Here is a 24,095-nt window from a genome sequence, read left to right on the forward strand (position 1 = left end):
AATTGGGAAAATGATAGTCTTTTTAACAAATGGTGCTGGCATAACTGGATATCCATTTGCAAAAGAATGAAACAGGACCCATACCTCACACCATGCACAAAAACTAACCCCAAGTGGATCAAAGACCTAAACATAAAGACTGAAACGATAAAGATCATGGAAGAAAAAATAGGATCAACCCTAGGAGCCCTAATACAGGGCATAAACAGAATACAAAACATTACCAAAAATGATGAAGAGAAACCAGATAACTGGGAGCTCCTAAAAATCAAACACCTATGCTCATCTAAAGACTTCACCAAAAGAGTAAAAAGACCACCTACAGACTGGGAAAGAATATTCAGCTATGACATCTCAGACCAGCGCCTGATCTCTAAAATCTACATGATTCTGTCAAAACTCAACCACAAAAAGACAAACAACCCAATGAAGAAGTGGGCAAAGGATATGAACACACATTTCACTAAAGAAGAGATTCAGGCAGCCAACAGATACATGAGAAAATGCTCCCGATCATTAGCCATTAGAGAAATGCAAATTAAAACTACGATGAGATTCCATCTCACACCAACTAGACTGGCATTAATCCAAAAAACACAAAATAATAAATGTTGGAGAGGCTGCGGAGAGATTGGAACTCTCATACACTGCTGGTGGGATTGTAAAATGGTACAACCACTTTGGAAATCCATCTGGCGTTATCTTAAACAGTTAGAAATAGAACTACCATACAACCCAGAAATCCCACTCCTCGGAATATACCGTAGAGATACAAGAGCCTTCACACAAACAGATATATGCACACCCATGTTTCTTGCAGCTCTGTTTACAATAGCAAAAAGCTGGAAGCAACCAAGATGTCCGTCAACAGATGAATGGGTAAATAAATTCTGGTATATTCACACAATGGAATACTACGCATCGATAAAGAACAGTGACGAATCTCTGAAACATTTCATAACATGAAGGAATCTGGAAGGCATTATGCTGAGCGAAATGAGTCAGTTGCAAAAGGACAAATATTGTATAAGACCACTATTATAAGATCTTGAGAAATAGAAAAAATGGAGAAGAACACATACTTTTGTGGTTACAAAGGGTGGAGGGAGGGAGGGAGGGAGGGAGAGGGCTTTTTATTGATCAATCTGTAGATAAGAACTGCTTTGGGTGAAGGGAAAGACAACACTCAATACAAGGAAGGTCAGCCTAATTGGACTGGACTAAAAGCAAAGAGATTTCTGGGATAAAATGAAAGCTTCAAAGGTCAGCGGAGCAGGGGCTGGGGTCTGGGGAACTTGGTTTGAGGGGACTTCTAAGTCAATGGGCAAAATAATTCTATTATGAAAACATTCTGCATCCCACTTTGAATTGTGGCGCCTGGGGTCCTAAATGCCAACAAGCGGCCATCTAAGATACATCAATTGGTCTCAACCCACCTGGAGCAAAGGCAAAGGAAAAACACCAAGGTCACACGACAACTAAGAACCCAAGAGACAGAAAGGGCCACATGAACCAGAGACCTACATTATCCTGAAACCATAAGAACTAGTTGGTGCCCGGCCACAATCGATGTCTGCCCTGTCAGGGAGCACAACAGACAACTCCTGAGGGAGCAGGAGACCAATGGGATACAGACCCCAAATTCTCATGAAAAGACCATACCTAATGGTATGACTGCGACTAGAGGAATCCCAGAGACAATGCTCCCCAGAACTTCTGATGGCACAGGACAGGAACCATCCCCGAAGACAAATCATCAGGCATGAAAAGGACTGGTCAGTGGCGGGGGAGAGAGATGCTGATGAAGAGAGAGCTAATTAAATCAGGTGGACACTGGACAGTGTGTTGGCAATTCTTGACTGGAGGGGGGATGGGAAGATAGAGAGAGAGGGAAGATGGCAAAATTGGCACGAAACGAGAGACTGAAAGGACTGACTCAATAGGGGGAGAGCAAGTGGGAGAAGGGAGTAAGATGTATGTAAACGTACATGTGACAGACTGATTGGAATGGTAAATGTTCACTTGAAGCTTAATAAAAATTAATTAAAAAAAAATAGATAGGATCCTTTTAAAAATGTTATCCCTTATAGCAGCTCTAACAACCTCTCCCAACTTCCCACAAAAATACCTAATGGAAAAAAAAAAACCCATATAATTCATAACAATTGGTTTTCTAGCCAATCTACTTCAAACGTCTTGGAGGATTTCTCAATAACTACAAACCCGTGGTGACTATGAGTATCCCAGAAGGTGTGTTTTATGTGTTTGCTGCCTGAAACAAAGCACATCTGCCCTTACGAAACAGCAGGGAAGGCTGTGAGCCTTCTCCACTTTAGCATGGAATTCTATGTCTTTGCCACACAGAAAGCTGGACAATAACCCATGTGATATGGAGGAACTATTACTGAGGCGGTCAGAGTGCTGTACAACCCCCACAAGTCAGTACTTCCCTTGTGACAGCCTCCCTCAGACCTAGCTTCCAAATAACAATAAGCAAAAAACCCACTGCTGTCGAGTCAATTCTGACTCATAGCGACCCTACAAGTCAGAATAGAACTGCCCCACAGGGTTTCCAAGGAGCGCCTGGTGGATTCAAACAGCAGCCTTTTGGTTAGCAGCCATAGCACTTAACCATTATGCCACCAGGGTTTCCAAATAACCATAGAGCAAAGAATTTAAACATGGCAGAAAACATAAATGGTGCGTTACATCTAGGGTGGTAGTTAAGCACACCCTAGTAAGGAAGATTGTTACTTTTCATATTCAGTGTATCAGAGATGAGGAGATAATGACAGAAGCTCCCACTACACTCTGGAGATCTGCCTAAACTGAATACCTCTAGTGAAAGAAAAGCAAGCTATAGCCTATGCACATTAATAGGACCACTGCTGTGGATCTGAGAAGATGATCCTACAACACCGACAATGGTACCAAGTAGAGGAAGTCAGACACTGAATCTGTTTCCTAACTGAGATTCTCCCTGTTCTGGAACAGATAAAAACATACACAAGGTCCATGAAAAAATACTACAGAACACAATTCAGAAGTGAATGACTAGTAATAAAAAGTTAGTATAGACTGAGAGCTCACCGTAACTGTGCTGAGCACATATAACATCACAGGATTCTCATAAAAACCTCTCATTATGCCCATTGCCTAACTGAGGAAATGGAGGCAAACAGAGGACAACAACAAGCCCAACCTAACCCAGCGGACTAGGAATGCAAGCCCAGGCAGGTGGAATGTGCTTATTAGCCTCTAAGCATTACTATCTCCCAGCCTAAGTATTAATGAGTTGTTTTTGGAAAATAAATAAATAAATAAAACAAATGGAGCTGAAGCAATAAAAACAAAACAAAACAAAAGTAAAATTTCCTGAAATGAAAAAAATACTTCAATATATGGATCAAAGGGCTTATTGTGTTCCAGGCAAAATTAATGAAAACAGACCCAGAGTTGGGCATAACTAAGCAAACTGAATTACTGGTATTATTATTGGTATTATTAATCCTCCAACTCAAAAAGAATAAATCTAGGCTAGCCTTATATATCTCTACAAAAATAAATGTCAGAAAAAGTTGAGAGAAAACATTTCAACGTTCATATGAAACTATACAAAACAAACAAACTCGTTGCCGTCAAGTCGATTCAGACTCACAGAGTAGAACTGCCCCATAGAGTTTCCAAGTAGTGCCTGGTGGATTTAAAGTGCAGATCTTTTGGTTACCAGCTGTAGCGCTTAGCCACTATGCAGCCAGGATTTCTGAAACTATGCAAGACACCAGAAAATATACCTTATATATACTTATTGTGAAAGTTATCTAAAAACATATGTCAGTTGACTTTCAGGTTAAGTACACGAGGTATATTTTCTGATATCTTGCATATATACCTTATATAAACGTATGAATATAAAATAAAATATATGTATGGGTAAGTCTATCTTAAAATTTAGAATTCAAGCATAGAGAAGCACGGAATAAAATGATATTGAGCACTAGAGGAATAAACAGAGAAAGTTTTAGAATCATAACTTCAAAACCGGATGTAAATATTAAACGTTATGATACAAAAGTTGTAATATAAAGGTTGATAAAATAGAAGATAATTATCTGCCTAGGAGCTTTAATATATGAAAGAAAAACCAGAACTACACCCATTTAAAGATATATGAGCTACAGACATCCAGAATTTATCTTCTTAATAATCTTTATGATTTTATCAGTACTAACCACTTTAACCAGATCATTCTAGACTAGCTATTCAAGTTTTATGGCTCTAACACATGCTAATGGAATCGCTTACATAAACACGTGTAAAGATTTACTTTCAATTCTATCAGTGCTAATAAAACATGAGAAAAACATTTTTCAAAATATATCATGGGTCTACACCAAAATATGGCCAGATATAAATCTGACTAAATCAGAAAATAGAGGTGTTTGTCAAGATGTGTACCACGAGATATCTGAGGGTTACCTCATTATCCATGATATTCCACAGCACCATATTAAACAATAATTCTTCAACATAAACATATTCCACATTGCCACATTAAACAATAAGTTTCTGAAAGAATTAAAAGCTCTGGAAGAATTCCTAGATGAAGTATCTTAGTAAATATTCTTTTCCAATTAAAAAAATGAATATTCTCTTTCAATTAATTAGTTCAATTAAATTGGCACTGTCTAGAAGGAATGTCTCACCTTTAAGAAATCAAAGTACGGCTTATCTTTCTTTATGAATACGAAAATGTTTCAATAGTTTGGATAATTCTTCTTACATTCTGCACATTCCAACTCCTCCCTCATTTCTTTTTGACAATCCTGTTCATCTCAGAATTTCAGAAAGTACTACAAAATTTGACAATGCTTTTTGAAAAGCACTAGGGTGCCAATTATTGTTTCAAAAGACTCTCTGGGCAACATTAGGATTAGATATATAAAATGCATTCCTGTATGTCCAGAGGACTTCATTTTTCTTTGGTTAACAGATTAAATGGGTATATATCTTTGACACTGAGAATACTGTTTTTAATTTACTCATCTTAATGGCCCATGGGTCTTAGATGATACAAAAATTACAAAATTAGATTAGGAAAGCTGCTCCATTCAGTACAGAATATGTGGGGTTCTATAATGATTCCTAATGCACTCCCTTCTTAAACTGTTATTTTAGAAATGTAGCTTAAATACACTGTGCATTAGAATTTTATCATTGCAAACCAACATTCGAAAAGACTTCCATCGACTTAAACAAAAAAGACATTCGTGTAAGTGGAAAATCAATCACCACTAAATGTCACAGCTCGACATCAGCAAGAAGCACTGATAATTGTTAGTTCTACACTGCACACATGATGTATGTCCTCAGTCCAGGAAGTAGGGGCCACGTTTTTAGAAAACTGTACATATATTGATTTTACATTTATTTAATGTGGCCATTGCAAGACACTTTATTCTTCTGATAAACTATGATTGCTTATCAAAAGATTCTATAATTCAAGAGAAACATTCATAACTTGTGTGTGAAAATGAAAACCACTGGCCCACAGAAATCATGCCCACAAAATCCAATTTTGTGGATTTATGGCAGAAAGGCATTAAAGTACTGTCTTGCAAGAACCGCAGACTAGTCACTGAAGTGTAAGTGGCACGGCAGTAAATGATTACAGTGACACATCCCCCTGCCACAGCTGTTAATCAGCTCAATACAAGTTACATTATTGACATTCTTGTAATTACTTTTCCTAAGGCACATATGTGCAAAATATATTTTACTTTAATTATGAGCAATCGGAGGCAAGTCCAATACCCAAAAAGAATAATCAAGGTTTCTCTGAATGCAAGTATGTAGTAAGCACAGCACTTTTCCCACCAGCTGGACTTGCGTAAAAGCATAGAGCTAGCTCTGTGTGCGAGCGGGACTTTAAATGTGACCACATTACGACCATACCTTGCCATCCTCCGAACACACACCCATGTGTTCTCCACTTTCATCCAGGCTAATCTGATTTATCTTCACAGGACTCTGTAAAAGAAAAAAAGGACATGTAAACTTTAGGAAAGGATCTATCATTAGTCAGATGCCTGGGCTCTTGGTAAAATTTAAGTGATAGAATTTGTCTATTAGTTTGGATGCAGGAGTCCAAGAAATACTTGGTTTTTATAAACAAAGACAGTAAAAAAAACCTTGATCCAGACATGTATCAAGCCCAGAAACCTAACACTCCTCCAGATTATCTATTTCAGGTACCTGAAGTCTTGGCTGACATGTTATTTCTCACATATTCTATACTTTTTGATCTGTTGTGTTCTATTTACTCCATACCCCTCTAAAATTATCCTTCCCAACTAAAATCCATTAAAAGAATAAAAAACAAACACCAAAATAAAAATCATTATGTAAATAGTTTTAGTTTGGTTCACAGCTAATCTATTTGTTCTTCTAGAAGTTCCTATGTAAGCTTACTCTTTATACTTTACGCTTAGTACTTTCTGGAAAAAATACAAGGTCTAACTGATCTAAATTTGTTTTCCACTATTTTTTCGACTAATCCCAAATTTGAATATCTGTGAAGACAGGAATCAGGCTTTCAACTTTGGATACATTTTCCAAAGAGTAAATACACAACTGTATTTTTAATATTTTTACACTGCTTTCCATTCTTTATGTAGCTAACTGCTTACTTACTAAAATATTCACACAGGTGGATTTTCTGCTAGATATCAAAATAAATAATGTCGACATCATTAAAAAACGGTAAGCTCTTCTTTTTAATTTCTTAAATAATGACAGCTTCCAACTTTCTTACACAAAGCATGGTAGGAACAAACTAACCGTGAAAAGGAAAATGAGCCTAAATATGAGTTACAAGAGGAGCTTGCAAATTAGCTTTTACAAATATATAAACTTTTAAAATGGCTTGGCTTTTTAATAAAAATAAATGGCAATACACAAAATTCAATGTTGGATTCTCAAATGGAAAATATCTCAGAACTAGTAAGCGAAGGCCAGGACAGACCAAGACTCTAGGCCTAGCCAACCACGCACCGATTGATGGTGCTAAGAGAAACTCCCATATTACAGGTTTAGACCGCTGGCTACAGAATCCTTTTTCATCTTGGTCCCTAGATTACCAAACAAGCAACATTCCTGAAATGCAACTCATGAAAAATAAGCTATCTCCTTAAAAGTTCCTAGAATGTTAGAAGAAAGGACCTTCGAGGTAGATCTTTGATCCAGTTAATAGGAGAATAAACAGAAGCCCGCAGACAAGAATCAGAACAGAAAAAAAGTAGAGCCAAGGCTACAAACCCTATAGGAGTAAAACATGGTGTGGCAAAAGGAACATTCTATTGTTGGCCAACAAGGAGCATGCAAAAACAAAACGAAAGCTGAAGTGGGAAAGCACCTAAGACAGCAGGTCTGAACTCTTGACTGAGAAGTCAAAAAGCTCAGCTTCTACAGTTTTCTTTGGATAAATTAAGAAACAAACAAACAAAAACATTGGCATTGCCTAGATTCCAATTCATGGTTACCCAACGTGTTACAAAGTAGCACTGCTCCATAGGGTTTTCTTGGCTGTAATCTTCATGCGAGCAGATCTCCAGGACTTTCTTCCATGGTGCTACTGGGAGGGTTTGAGCTGCCAATCTTTCATTTAGTAGCTGAGAGCAAACCCAATACTTTGCTCAAATTGAATATCTTCTCTTAACAGTTTCCTTATTCTGATGTTTCATTGACCAACCAACACTTTAATACCCATTTTAGTCTTACCAAATATAAATCCCACATACCTGGCAAAAATGGTTAAGTGCTCAACTACCAGCTGAAAGGGTGGCAGTACAAATCCACCCAGAGGTGCCTCAGAAGACATACTTGGCAACCTGCTTCCGAAAGATCACAGCCTTGAAAACCCTATGGAGCAATTCTACTCTGCCTAAGTGGGGGTGCCATAAGTCAGAACTGACTTAACGCTAACTAACATTATCTCTGATTATAATTTAATTGCCATCCTGTTATAAACTGCCTCAATTTATAATTTAATAGATGTGTGCAGCTTGATCCACATCAAGGTTTCCTGTGCTGTGCAATACGTTAGCCGCTTAGCCATACTAGCACATGTTAAGTGTTCCAAAGCCATGTGTGGCCAGTGGCTACTATATTGAAAAGCACATATATTACAGAACATTTTTATCATTGCAGAAAGTACTAAACCAGAGCTGTATGAAACCAAAAAAATCAATATAAAAGGTCCTTCTTTACTGCAACTCACACTTGGAAGCATACTTTCTGCTCAACATTTATTTTATCACCATACACATGTTAAAACTTATATAATCTGTTGTCCTTACATTCTGGTACTAAAATGCTCATGGCCGTTCCTAATGTCCTCCTGGACTTAAACCTAAATCGCACTGTATTATTCATCTGTATGAATCACAAAGAATTGGCATACACATTGCCAGATCTTCACAACTTCAGGGGAAAGCAGTTGGCTAAGGATGGTTATCTCCACCTCACAATAAGGAAAATGAGGCTTCAGGAGTTTACATGAGTTGCCTAAAACAATAGCACTACTAAGTAGCTACGCCACACAGTGGTTTTCTAAGCACAGATAAACCAAACTTTTCATTAAGTGTTTCTTCCTGAATATAAACCATCACAATAGCAATGTCAGAAGGAAAAAAAAGAAAAATCAAAAAATCACTTTCCACTTGCGACTTTGCAAACTCTACATACAGGCAATGTCTACACCTAAAAATGGGTAAAATCTATGTTCCTAGGAAGGAGACAGAAAGCCAAATCAAAATAAACAGATTTCTTTCATTAAGAATTAACAGCTACACTATACTATTCTTTTATGCTACTTAAAAAATTTTTTGGAGACTCTGGAAATCAGTTTGTTTTTTTTTTTAAATTGTTGCTGCTGTTCTGAAATAAGAAATAAGGGTCTTATTTCTTCAGAATTTTTGTTTATTCCCTATGTATAGGGAAAATTTTTTCATTATAACAATCAGCTCCCTCATTAAATTCTCTAATTCTAATCACTTTACGTTAATTTTTTTGGGTTATCTACGTAAATAAAAATGTGAATGATAAATAATGACCATTTTATCTCCTCCTTGATTAAATACATTGGCAAGCAGTGGTGATACTTGGCATTTTTCGCTCCTTCCTCCCCTTAAAGGTGCTGTGCTTTGTATTTCACCATCACGATCCTGTTTTTGCGATAAAAATTTCAGTTAGAGAAGAAAGGATCCTTCTACCCTCATTTGCCAGGAATTTTCATGATGAAAAAATATTTATTTTTACTAAATGCCTTCAAAATCTATGAAAATTATAAAATGTTTTAAGCCTTGGTCTTATTACCATGATTAATTTATATTAATTGTCTGTTCTTAACATGTATCTGTTTTTGTATTCCCAAAACTATTTCCACCGTTGTCACTGTAAAAACAGCTACAATGAACCATCTTAATGAATACACACACATAAACACACGTTAGATCCCTAGGAACTGAAACGGTAGGTTGACAGACATATATAAATCATTATTTTCAATAAATGTGGTTAGGTTTTTCAAAAAAGCTGAACAGGTCACATTTCTGCCCACAAAATAGGAGAATATTCTTTCCACTAGATCTGTTAGCAATGGTGGTTAGAGATTTTTTTTTTTTTTTAATTTCTGCCAATGATCAATGTTCACTGATTCGTTTCTCTGACTACTAATAAACTTAGGCATTTTTCTTAAGTATGTTGGCCACTTAATTTGCTCTTCTGTAAACTGCTTGTTAAAATTGCTTACTCATTTTTTCTATTAACATGTTTCTTGTTTCTCCTCAATTTAAAAGAGCTCTTTGCATATTACCAAAAATTTCCCTATCATCTGCAATATGAATATCTTTTTCCAAAACATTCATTTGTCTGTTAACATGGTACACACATAATTGTGCAAAAATAAATAAATAAATAAAGTTTTTATTTAATCAACTAACTTTTCCTTTATATTTTCAGGGTACAATGCCTCACCCAGATATTCCATGTTTAGTCTGTATTTTTTACACAATGGTTATTGTTTTATTTCTTATATTTAAGTCTTCAATTCCTTCAGGATTCACTTTATTTTCTGCCAAATGGATACCCAGTTGGGCTAAACAAAAACAAAAAAAAACAAACCCAGTGCCGTCGATTCCGACTCATAGCGACCCCATAGCAATTGGGCTAGCCCCATTTATTACATAATTTGTCCCTCCCTTCCTGAAGAGAACCATGTTTATCCTATAATAAATCTTTATGTAAACTTAGATATCCATCTGGATTTTCAATTGTGGTCTCTTTGTCCAGTCCAATATCAACTCAGTGCTGACTTAATTAGAGTGGATATAGAGTATGTTCTGATACCTGGCAAGAGAAGTCCCAGGCTCAATTTTTCACACTCTTCTTGGTCCTTCTCAAGAATTTTTCTTCCATATGAATTTTAAGATAAAATTACCACTACGTTGCTAAACATAATGGTCATTTTTTCAATCCCAACGTATTCTACCTAAGAAGAGTATTTAACATAACTGATAACTCTCTCCTTCTCTTTGCTTTTGGGACACTAGTCTGATTTTTCTTTCAAATTTCTGGCTGCAACTCCTCAGTATGTTGTGTTGGATACCCCTCATTTCCCAGATCTCTGTATCACGTGACTGAGTCCTTGCACTTCTCTTTTATATTTACAACTCATTCCCTTGAAAGTCTCTTTCAGGATATGAAATGACTCCCAAAATTTGTATCTCCAGACTGCACCTCTCCCTGTTCCACACCTGTATATACAACTGCCTATCTGATATCTGTACTTGGATGCCTATGAAGAATCTCAACTAAAACATGTCCAAACCTGAGCTCCTGGTAATCCTCCAGCACCAGCTCCTCCTGCAGCTCAGTCAATGGCTACTACATTCTTCTAGTTGTTCAGGGTAAAAATTCTTGGAGCCTTTCCTGACTTCTGTCTTTTCTTACACCCCATAACAACAAATCGTATCACATCTTCCAGCAAACTTATCCAGAATTTGACCACTTTCTACCACCCCCACGGCTGGCATCCTGGTCCAATCCACCATCATTCTTGTCCGAATTATCCTAACAGTCTACTGGGTTTGATAATTCATTGGAATGGCCAAACAGAACTCACAGACCATATTCACAATTATTGGGTTTGTTACAAAGTAACAGTTACAATTTAGGCTGAGGAACACTCAAGACACAGTTCTTCCATCAGAGCAGCCTCTTCCCACCCATGCTCCCAGGCACATCTCTGCCCAAAGGCATTCAGGTTTTTCTCTCCATGGGCCACGAAGCCCACCCCGCCATCTCCTGCTACCAGGTCTCTCCTGTAGTCTCTCCTTCCTTGGAGGTGGTGGGCTTCTCCCCTCTGCTCTGGAATTGGCTTTTGTAAGGCAAAATGGACCAATTCCCTCAGTAGACCACAATTACCCTATCACAAAATCACCTGGGTGGGAGTTACGAGACCATGGCCAGAAAGGCCATATACGAAAGTAACTGCATTGCAAATACGCATTTACTAAACACTGCGGTTAAAACACATCTTTTCTGACTGAACTAAAAATAAGAATCCAGCCATATGCCATTTAAAAAGACACACCAAAAATAAAATAACACAAATTGAAAGTCAAAGATACAAAAGGATATACCAAAATGCCAATAAAAGCTGCAGTATATATTAGTATCTAGTCATTCCTTCGATAAACATTTGGACACCTTTAGTATGTCAGAGACTGTCCTGAGTACTTGGGATACTTCAGTGAACAAAGGAGACACATACCCCTGCCTTCACAGAGCTTACAGAGCAAAACAGACATTCAAAAAGCTTTACAAGAAATCAGGAGGGCCACAACACAATGATTAAAGGTTGAACTCATCAGGATGATAACAATTCTAAACTCCCACAAGTACATAAGAGCATTGCCTAAAACCTGGAAGCAAAAAATAGATAAAACATCAAGAAGAAAAAAGATAAATCCACCAACACAGTGGTTTTATCCACAATTGACAGACAGGGCAAGTAAAAACTCAATAAGAATACAGAAGAGTTGAATTAACAAGCTTGAGCTAATGATCATATATGATATAATCAGCATGTAGAGAATACACAATCCTCCCCAAATACGAATACCTTCTATACCATAAAGCAAGTCACAATAAATTTATTAGCCTGGCATCTTACATATGACCCTATGTAGGTAGTTAGAAATCAATAGCAAAAGAAAATTAAAAACCAAAACAGAAAACATAGTTTCGGAAATGAAAGAACACATTCAAAATTAACTCACAGGTCAAAGAAAAAATCATAATGGAACAGTTATTGGGCCTTAATGGAATGAAGCTAGAAATCAATAGCAAACAGAAAATGAGAAAATCTCTTTATGTTTGGGAATTAAGAAAGTCACTTCTGCCTCCTAATATATGTCCTGAGAAGGGCACAACATCCCTCTTGTAGTATTTCTGCTAAAATGTATAAGCCAAATCTAATTCATAAGGAAATATCAGAGAAACCTAAATTGAGGAACAGTCTTTAACTGGTCTATTTTCTTCAAAACTATCCAGGTCATAGAGGACAAAGAAAGCCTGAACAATTCTTTCAGATTGTTTTTAGTTGGAGAAATATAAACTAAATGCCTGGTGTGATCCTGACTGAAACCTGAACAGAGGGGCGGGGGAGGGGAGAAAGTAATTCCTGATTTTGATAATTGCACTGTAGTTATATAACAGAAGATCCTTTTTCTTAGAAATATTTAGGGGTAAAGAGACATCTCCAAAAGTGTATGCGTGTGTGTGTGTGTGTATGCACCCATGTGTGTAGAGAGAAAATATAATAGAGCAATTGTAGAAAAAAGTTAACAGTTGGTTAATTTGGGTGAATAAAATATACTTTCTAATATATTTGCAATAAAATGTTATGGGTCATAAAGAAAGCATAATGAAAATAAGACACTTTGAACTGAACAAAAAGAAAACTACTACAAATAAAAACGTGGCATATAACAAAGGGAACATTTTGTTGTAAGATGCATATATGACAGAAGACTGAAAATTAATGATCAAAACATTCTGAAGAAGTTAGAGAGCAACAAATAATTTTAAAGAAAGCAGAAAGAAGACAGTAAAAAGTAGATACTTATGAAATACAAAACAGAATCAACTAAGTAAAATCTTTTTTCTAAAAAGACTAATCGACAAACCTCTGAGAAGACACAAATAAAAAACATCTGGAATGAAAAAGGAAATGTCACCAGAATCCTACATACATACCTGAAATATAAGAAATTATATAAAACTATATGCTGATAAAAATTTGAAATTACTGAAACACAAAAAATGATAAATTAGTAAATGTCTTGAAAAATAAAAACTAGCACACTAGACAAAAGAATAGGAAACCTGCATGGTCCTATAACCACTTAAGGATGTTACAAGAAAAAAAAACCCACAAGCATGGTGAAATGAGTTCCTTTATGCGGCATTTTGCCTTGGTTCTTTGGAAAAACAGCTTGAGAGATTTTTCCCCTAAACTCTTAGGAGTTACCTTTGCCTAGTTATGCAAAGGGTTTGTTACATTTCCTGGGTAAACTGTAAACAACTTGGTTTGATACTTTTTGTCTGGTCCTGGGCTGCTGCCTGGCTTGTCATTATTATGCACCTTGCAGTAATTGGTCAATATACCATGCAAATGAAGTATCTGTGGCCTACCTGAGAGGGCTGACAGAAGCCCAGAGGAAGCCTGTGCTGGGGGGTGGGTAAGGGGGAGTTGAGGGGACTGAGAGAAGGCCTGCATGGCCTAGAGGAGCTCAGAGAGCTGTCCTGCACTGAAGAAGGGAGACTTTGCCTACATGCTTCCTGATCCTGATTCCAAGTTTTACCCTGTTGCTTCCTTAATAAACCACCAAACTGTTAAGTATAGTATGGGAGTTCTGTGTGACCACTGCAACAGATTATCAAACCCAGCAGAGAAATAGAGAGTGCCATGGGGAGGATAGCTGGTGTCAGAATTGGTAAAAAGGCTGGAGGGTAAAGGTATGTCTAACCTCACGTCATGGGAACCAGCGTTTGGCTGATCTTGGTACTTGTTATCCCCCCTGAAGTTAGACAGGTTCTGAAGCTGATGCTACTACCACCATTTCAAAACAAGCAAATGTCACTAATGACCATAGAGGGGAAAATTCTAAAGACAATATTAACAAATTCAGCATATATAAAAAAGCCAAGTTGGATTTACTCCAGAAATACATGACTGGTTTAACACAGGGAAATTAATCAATATAATTTTCTACGTTGTTAAAATAAAAAAGAAAAATCATAGGATCATTCAATAGATGGTGAATTTCCTGACTGAATGGTAAGTAAATAATTGCTTGCTTTGTAACTATTTGTTTCACTGCTCATTTCTATACCTTTGAATGTTACATTTAACAATAAAAATATTAAACATTCAAAAATAAAATAATTACTTGCCCATGAAAATGTCTGGGGCCAATATCTTTAATAATTAGTTCTTAGATTTTTTTCCCCCAAGGCTGTCTAGGTACTCAAATGTTCTTGTAATTCTATTCTTGTATTTGTATTTCCCCAGAACATACTGTATCACAAATTCTATGTGATGAATATTTTACTTTTTTTTTAATTTTATTTATTTTGTTGTTGTTGTTGAGAATATACACAGCAAAACATACGCCAATTCAATAGTTTCTACACATACAATTCAGTGACATGGATTACATTCTGCCAGTCCAACCATTCTCATCCACCTTTTCTGAGTTGTTCCTCCCCCACTAGCATAAATTAACTGCCCCCTAAGTTCTGTTCTTTTTAAGTTACTATCTTAACAATAACACAATGATATTAATAACACTACTACTAATAAGTAGCAATGCTGTTGTTAGGTGACATCGAGTCGTTTCCAACTCATAGCGACCCTGTACAACACAACAAAACGCTGTCCGGTCCTGCGCCATCCTCACAATCGTTATGCTTAAACCCATTGTTGCAGCCACCGTGTCATTCCGTCTCATTAAGGGTCTTCCTCTTTTCTGCTGCCCCTTTACTTTACCAAGCATGATGTCCTTCTCCAGGGACTGATCCCTTCTGATAACATGTCCAAAGAATGTGAGACGTACTCTTGCCATCCTTGCTTCATGTCAACTATTAGTCCTGTAGACTACTTTCTTTCCTGAGTCTTTGGTTTCTTTCTTTTTCTTTTGTTCCAGACAAGTAGAGTCCAATAGCTATGTCTTAGATGGCTGCTCGGAAGCTTCCAATATATTTTTGCTCACATCTTTACTTCTATCATTTTGTGGGACATGTATCCTTCAAAGCTGAGGGTATTTTTCTTTTAGTAACAGAATTATTGGCCCAATAAGTATTGCCTTAGTTGCTACTTCATTTTTTACTTTTTAGAATTATGTTTCCCCATTTCATTTCTATTCTTCACTGAAGCTCTGGTGGCACAATGGTTAAGTGTTTGGCTGCTAACCAAAATGTCAGCAGTTTGAATCAACCAGCCACTCCTTGGAAACCCTATGGGGTAGTTTTACAAATTCTTTTCTCTTTTTAATAAATTCTTGAGAGTTTAGATGTTTTATATTCTATTTTTTTTATCTTATTAGTGATTACCTTTAAATTATTATAAATTATGCTTGAATTATGTATCTTCCAAAATCAACACAATCACATTGACTGACTCATTTTAAAAAAGATGAAATATTTAGTACATGCTTATGTATTACCTTCTTCACTTCCCTGTTCTAAAGTGAGAGTACAAATCTTTTATCTTTCTTGGGTCACTTCAGACAGAATTGCACAGAGAAGCTTGTTAATAAATCAGTAAAAATTGCAATCTTGAACTATACATTTCAAGCATGAATCCACAGGAAGAGACTGTTTGCTATGGGAGTGTCCATAATTTTTAAACTGTTTTGAAAGAGGCCGTTACATATTAAGGATATGTACCCTTGTCATGTAAATTGCCAACAACTTTACAGCTTAAATAAATATTTAAAAATTTCTTTCAGAGTGCTTTTTGAAGAAATTTGAATTTTTTATACAGGTAAATTAAACCAAGTAAGTACAAGAGTCAATCTCACTAATAACAAATACACGAAAACTACAGCAATGAGATATTTTATCTATGACATCAGCAAAGATTTTTTAAGTACCCATTTGTGTAGGGAAGACTCAGCCTTACCTAAAGAGAAGTCTAGCCTTTGACCTCTGTTATAGGGAGGTGATCTCTAGGTTCCATGGAATGTCCTTCCTGACAGGAGTGTTATTGTTTTTCTGAGGACTTTGGCTACTAGAAAGTCTAACAATGTGATTTATCAATTTTAATCTCTGGACTAAAGGTATTAAGCCAACCTCTGGAAGGGTCTGTAATGTCAGCCACACAGGCAGTATGTGATTGAGCCTCAACAGAAACTGTACAGTGAAAGCTCAGGTGAGCTTCCCTGGTTGGCAATACTTTTGTGTGTACTGGCATGCACCGTGACCAGGAAGACTTAATGCGATTCATTTCTTCACAGTGAAAGAATTACCTGAAGTTCCACATCTGGACCTCTCCCAGACTCTCCCCTGTGTGTTTCTACCCTTAGCTAATTTTAATCTTTATCCTTTCTCTGTAATAAACCATAACCATGAGTGTAAAGGCTTTCAGGGAGTTCTGGGAGTCCTTCTAGCAAATCATCAAACGTGAGATGGTTCTGGGAACCCCTGAACTTGCAAGTGGCATCAGAAGTGAAAGCAGTCTTTTGTGGAGATTGGGCCCTCAAACCGTGCAGTTTGGCTAATTCTAATAGATTTGGAAGGAAGCACAAAAATGGACACTCTCTAACACTTCTGGTGGGGATTGAAATGTGGAAAAAATTTCTGAAGGGGAATCTGGCAACTGTATAAAAATTCTTTAAAATACGCATGCCTATTATAACCAAGGAGAAGTGAAAAGACTATTTCACAAGGTTGCTTTTTACAGCAGCTTTCTTTTATAAGATACTGAGTGTGATGGTTAATTTTATGCGTCACCTTGGCTAGTCTATATTCCCCATTGTTTGGTGGAATACGGGCTGGCTCCTGTCCTGGAGCACTGACGTGATTAGATCAGCTGGCCTTGGGTAGAGTGGATTACCTTCCATCACGTAACCTAATGTAATCTAATGCAATTACCTCACCTCTTATGAAATGTGATCACCTTTCATAATGCAATCTAATGTAATGCAATCAGTCAATCACTTAAGGTCCTAAACCTAATCACTTCTGAGGTATAAGAAGATCAGAACAGACAGAGAGATACAAACAGGGAAGACAGACACCATGTGAGGATCATCTACAAGCCAAGGAACCAAGGAATGCCCGGGGCTAAGGAAGGAGTGATCACACCAAGGCCCTGATTTGAACTTTTAGCCTCCAGAATTGTGAGAAAAAAAAAATTTATGTTCTTTAAAGTCAGCCACTTGTGGTATTTCTGTTATGACAGTACTAGGTAACTTCGACACTGAGAAATAGAAATTACCCAAATTCCTAAAACCAAGAAATCTCAATGATAATTTTTTTTAATTTAGTAAAAAAAAAATTATAATCCAATGTTTATAAATATTACTATATCTAGAGGTATCTGTGTATCATATATGGGGCTAGATTAGAAGTAAAAAAAAAAAATAGATACTCCAAAATAGTAACATTGGTGATGGCTAGATTCTGAGATCTTATTGTTTAGGTTATACCTCTCTATATTGTATTAGTTCTCTACAATATTTATTTTTCTTGTTATCAGAAGATAAATATTTTAAAAATATGACTAAGTAGCAAAATTCATTAACCTGAAAATAAAAACAAAACAAACTTACTCTTACCTTTTAAAGCCATCGTTCTGGCGACCTACAGCACATATTTTTGTCTTGAGTAAAAATTGAGTATCGTTGCTATGCACGTTCAGTTTCCTTAACATTTGATAAAGAACAAATAAATAACAGGATTTCAGTATTACAACTGTCAATGACGCATGCAACAGTTTTACTGGCCTGGCACCAAAACTCATTCCTCTCTAAAACAGGAACAAATGCCTTACATATATCTGCCATTTTTATATTCTAGAAATAAATAAACAGAGAAACAAACAACAAAAAAGAGAAAGCATACGTGAAACCTCTGAACTTGGAGGAAAACCTGGCAGTGCAAAAAAAAATGGGGGGGGGCTGATTCTTCTAATTGTCATGTTTTTATACTCTTCACTATAAGAGCTGATGAGCAGAACTGGGTGTGTGCTGAAGATGGGAGGCTGGAGTAGAGCTATGGAAAAGGGAAAAAAAAACAGAGGAAAAAAGATCAGAGAAAAATGGTCTCAGCTGTATTTTCCATTAGCTACAATTTTTTCCTAATAGAGACATGTTTGGAATTCTGGACAATATAAGTGAGTTTCTTCAAAAATCAATAATGTCAAGCTGACACTACAGAACATACAAAAATATTTCCTTAATAGAATAGAAAAAGAAGTCAGAGTAAGCAGGAGGGGGCAAGCACCAATGCAAACCTTCTAAATCTAAGTCCACTACAGGTGGTCTCAAGTTCTTAAATTTAAAGAAAAGGCAAAATTGCCAACATGTACACCTCATGTGATAATCAATTACCTAATGTAAAATGCTTGAAATAAATACACTTAGTATGGATTATGTCACCTCTTCAATTAGGAATAAATTCACGGTCATTTCGAAAGCTGCTTTTAATGGTGTTCTTTGTGGCAACTTCTTTTCCCCTGACACTCCTCATCATCCCACCTTAAGCTGTTGGTCCCCCAACAGTGAACCTAAGAAATCAATCTGCTAATGTATAATTTGTAAAGCTCCTCTGACTAACAAATGGATAATTGATTCCTTCACAAATGCTGCATCCCCGTGGACAGAGAGTGGAATGAATAAGAAGCAGAAGACAGGATTTCATTTTCACTTTCTCAGAGATTCACTGGTTAACAATTCCAACATCCACACAGTTGCCTATTTGGCTTCACGCTCTTTAGTCACAGTTAGCACGCAAGCCACACTTACAGTACATGTGTGAAAAGCAAACGTCTGTTCTTTTATACTTGGGAAAACCTCCTTTTGCTTCTTATTTTACTCTCCACTGATACACCCTCCAGGCAAGACCGCCACCTGGATTTAGAAGTTCCTGGGTTGGCGTGAGTCAATGGTAATGGTTTGGGTTTTTTGGTTTGGGTGGTGCAAACAGATAATGCACTCAACAGCCAACTGAAAGACTGGAGAGTCCGCTCACAGGTGCTTCAAATGAAAGGCCTGATGATTCTGACAAATCAGCCACTAAAAATCCTATAAGTCGCAGTACTGACACACATGGAGTTACCAGGAGTTGGAGTCTACTCCATGGCACTGCTACTGGTGGTATAAAAACACAGCTAATTGTAGCTTGTTCTTTGCAAATCTATAAAACAAAATAAAAATACAAAATAAACACTTATTTTCTCACTGCCTTATTCTAAGGCAAAAATGACCTTGCCTGTAACCATAAACCCTCACATCATCTTGTTTGCTCTAAGATTTCATCTCTAGGCTACCACTACATCCTTTTTGATTCAGGATGGGGAACAAACTTAACAGCAAACAAACCTGAAGTTGAAGAACTTTTGTGAAGATTTCGTGAAAGTCCCAAAACTTAGGGTTCAGTAAAAGCAAAAAAGACATAAGGGCTCTAGTCAGTTCCTCAGGATAGCCATCCACTCAATGTCCCTAGAGCCTCATATCCTTTTCACTCCTAAGAACCATGGCAAGTGGCTGCTCTCCACTGCTGCACTGCCAACCGCTCTCCCTAGGTCACCAAGAAAGTCCCGAAAGCTGAAGCAAATGAGAGCTCTATCAACCTTACTTTACTCAATCACTTTGAGACAACCAATCCTGCTGACCACTACTTCCCTCAAACTCTGTTTTATCTCAGCAGAGACAACAGTATTTTCCACTGCTGATTTTCCACACGACAGGTGATATAAATATGTGCTGAATAAAATAATAAAGGATAAAGACTCCTAGTTATTCATCGTCCTAATCACAAAAGCTAAATTATAAACATATTCCATATATTTCTAACATAAGTTAAAAAAAAGCAGACTAAGAAAACATACAACCACTGTATATTGTTTGGGGAAAAATTACCCAAGGAATGCTACTACAGTATGTTCTACTTTAAGAAAACAGGAAAAAAAAGAATGACAAATATTAAATGAAAAGACTGAAAAAAAAAAAGACCTGTAAGAAAAAAAATACATATTTCTTAGACTGACTTAAAAGAATTATTAAATTCTAGATACGTTATATAATTGTATATTTAATAAATAAAGATAAAAAATAGTTTTCAACAACAGCAACAGCAACAACAACAAAAACCCAGAACAATGATTAATAAACATTTAACGAGAAACCGGTTCACAATTAAAACAAAAAAATGAGGCAAAGGTAAACACTAAATTTAGGATGATGAACAAAATTTAAGAGGCTGGGGAGACAACTCTAGACGAGGCTGTCAGATACACCCTGCTGTCCCCCTATAGCAAAGATCTGAGAAACTAAGTGAAACAGATACAGATGTCAATCCTGGAACCCTGAGTATCAAGTGGAAGAATAGAGAATTAGACTGGACACCAAACGGAAAAAGAAACTAAACAAAAACAGTGAACAAGGAGAGCTATGGAGCGAAGGTGCCCTGCCAGCTAACCAGCCCCTCATAGCATGACCACTTCAGACAAGGCCAGCAGTGATTCCAAGAGAGGCGCGAGGAAGGCAAACTTTACTGAATTCCCAATAGGAGACAGAAAAACTGTGTAGACATACCCAGACTGAAGTGAGGTGAGCAGAACATAAACTGGATCCAAGGAGGGAAAATACAGAAAGAAGGGCAACAGCTCCAGGGATTCTGGTGTCCACAGAGCAGGTAGGAAGCCAGATCCAGGGACAGAACTACTCACCAGTGGTGATCCCTGATCACTAGGGTGGGTGGTGCACATGGAGTAATAGATCCACACTGTCAGCAGGAGGGTCTCCACCCGATCACACTACCAGCAGCCTACCACCTCTCACACTAGGTTGGGGCAAATTCCAACTGCTGGCTTCAGCCAACAGGGAGTGCCCAGTTACCCACACTTGGTGACCGGAGGAACACGCTCCCCTCCCCCTGCTTTCCTGCTGAGTAGTAGCATGAATACCCTCCACCCCTGCCACCCCACCCATTCAGGGACCATGGTATGAACTCCCTCATCTCCCCACCCTACCCCATACGTCACCCCACCCCCACCCTGAAAACTCAGTGAGCAGCAATAAGCGCTCCTGTATTGCCAGTTGCCTATCACATCCCCTCACCCATCGCCCCACCAAACCAGTGAGTGGCATAGAAAGCATCGTGCTCCTGGTTGCCACCTATATCTGCAAGCAGCAGAGGGTGCTCCTGCATCCCTGGTAACATGCCAAACTCAACCTGTCTGCCACCCCACCCACCTGGTGAGTGCCACCGCATGCTCCTGCACTGCTGGACTGATGACAGGCAGTGGAGTAAGCCTGACTAGCCCACCCTCTGTCGCTCAGCATGCATGATGAACAGCAACACATGCTCACCCTACCTGCCACAGCTCTGTCCACCCCGAGATGGGTGGTGAGTGTTCCTGTGTCACCAGCACACCTACTCTGCCCACCCTGATATATCAAAACAACAGGACAAAACAAACAAACATAAAATAAATAAACACCTAAATAAATGAAATACCACCTTAATGCCTTGGAGACAACAGACAATAATAAATCTTATGAACAAATTGGATAAGATGGCTCAAACAAGTGAAATAAAATGGCAGAAAGCATTCCTGAGGAAGAAATGGTAACAGAACTACCTGATAAGGAATTCAGGACCTATGTATAGGATCCTCAAAGAGATCAAGGAAAACATAGACAAACCCCTATAAAAATTCAGGAAAACAATACAAGAACAAAATGACAAAATAAATAGACAATTAGAAAGCACTAAAAAAAAAAAAAACAGAATTCCAGAAAATTGACAAAATATCAGAAATAGACAGCTTAACAGAAGGACACAGAGTGAGAAGTGAATTGATGGAAGAAAGAATCAGTGAAACAGAGGACAAATCCCTTGATACTAATCTGTTTGAGCAACAATCAGAAAAACAGAATGAAGAAAAATAAAGAAAGCCTAAGAGTTATGCGAGGCACTATGAAGAGGAAGAATTTACATATAATGGGTATTCCAGAAGGAGAGAAGAGAAAAAAAAAAGAACAGAGAAACTTTGAAGATTTATTGACAGAAAACTTCCCTAATATGAAAGATGAGAAAGTTTCCATCCAAGCAGTTCAACGAACCCCATATAGGATAGACTCCAAAGGAAAGGCACCAAGACATATCACAATAAAACTTTCCAAAAGCAAAGGCAAAGAAAGAATTCTGAGAGCAGCTTGTGAAAAAACGAAATATCACCCCATATCTCCGCAGAAACCACACAGACAAGAAGACAGTGGGATGACATATATATAACTCTGAAAGAAAAGACTTACCAAACAAGAATCACATATCCAGCAAAACTATCTTTCAAATACAATGGTGAAACTAGGACATTCCCAGATAAACAGCCATTAAGAGGATTTGTAAAAACCACACAGACCTTGGGGCCCTGGTGTTGCAACGGTTAAGAGCTTGGCTGCTAACCAAAAGGCTGGCAGTTCAAACCCACCAGTCGCTCCTTGGAAACCCTATGGGTAAGTTCTACTCTGTCCTATAGGGTTGCTATGAGTCAGAATTGACTCAAAAGCAACAAGTATATCAACCTTATAAGAAATTTTAAAGGGAGTCCCTAGTACAGAGAACCAATATCAGACGCTAACCTGAGATCAAGATACACAACAGCATCACCCAGATACCAAGCCAGATAAAGAATTTCTCAAAAGTAAAATAAATCTACAGACAAGTAATCAGAGATGTCAATTTGTAAATGACAGCAACTTTAAAACAAAAAGGGAAAATCAATGATATTGTTATAGAATTTTCATATGGAGAGGAAGTCAAGGCAATATCAAAATACAGCAGATTGTTTGAAACTTAGAAAGATAAAGGTAAATTTGAGAGTAATCGCAAAGAAAATTAGAAAATCTACTCACCAAAATAAAGCAGAATATCAAAAAGACTCAGTATACACAAACTTAACCATGTTGAAGGATATAAGAAAATCTACAACCAAAAGAACTTAGTACAGAAAATTAAGCAGAACAAAGAAACCATTAACACCAGAATAAAAAGCACTTAACAAGATGGCAGCAGTAAATCCATGCCTATTAATAATCACACTAAATGTAAATGTTTTAAACGTACCAGTCTAGAGACAGAGTGTGGCAGAATGGATTTTAAAAAGGACCAATTAATATGTTGCATACAAGAGACACAAAGACACAAGAAGGTAAAAATCAAAGGATCGAAAAAAAATATATCAAGCATACAGTAACCAAAAGAGAGCAGAAGAGGCAATAATAATCTCTAATAAAATACGCTTTAACTCAAAATCCAATATAAAGACAAAGAGGGGCATCATATAATGATTAAAGGGTCAATCAACCAAGAGGACATAACCATAATAAATATTTACCCAAGTGACAAAGCTCCAAAATACATACAAATAACTCTAACAGTATTGAAAAAAGAAATAGTTCTACAATAACAGTAGAAGACTTTAATACACCACTTTCAATAATGGACAGAACAACTAGAAAGAAACTCAACAAAGATACAGAAGATCTAAATAACACAATCAACTAACTTGATCTTATACACTGAACACACCACCCAACAGCAACATAGTACATATTCTTCTCCAATGCAAACGGATCATTCCCCAGCATAGACCATATTTTAGGTCACAAAGCAAGCCTCTATAAATTCAAAAATATAGAAATAATACAAAGTATCTTCTTTGATCATAATGTTATAAAACTAGAATTCTGTAACAGAAAGAACAAAGAATAAAAATTGAATACACGGAGACTGAATAA

At 37.2% G+C, this 24,095-nt stretch overlaps 1 protein-coding gene across 3 annotated transcripts in view; it reads right to left on the bottom strand.

Annotated features, from left to right (window-relative positions):
* Positions 1-24,095, bottom strand: part of VPS41 (VPS41 subunit of HOPS complex) — a 263,655-nt gene that overhangs the window by 149,872 nt on the left and 89,688 nt on the right. For 2 of the 3 annotated variants that reach the window (XM_010587165.3, XM_023544248.2), the window contains one exon: positions 5,956-6,030. In XM_010587165.3, the coding sequence (XP_010585467.1) occupies positions 5,956-6,030 (75 nt within the window). Of the gene's footprint in view, positions 1-5,955; positions 6,031-17,906; positions 17,938-24,095 lie in introns of those variants that run through there. The other variant, XM_023544249.2, reaches the window with a different exon arrangement.

The sequence above is a fragment of the Loxodonta africana genome, chromosome 8 (genome assembly GCF_030014295.1).
Source record: "Loxodonta africana isolate mLoxAfr1 chromosome 8, mLoxAfr1.hap2, whole genome shotgun sequence".
Taxonomy (NCBI): Eukaryota; Metazoa; Chordata; class Mammalia; order Proboscidea; family Elephantidae; genus Loxodonta; species Loxodonta africana.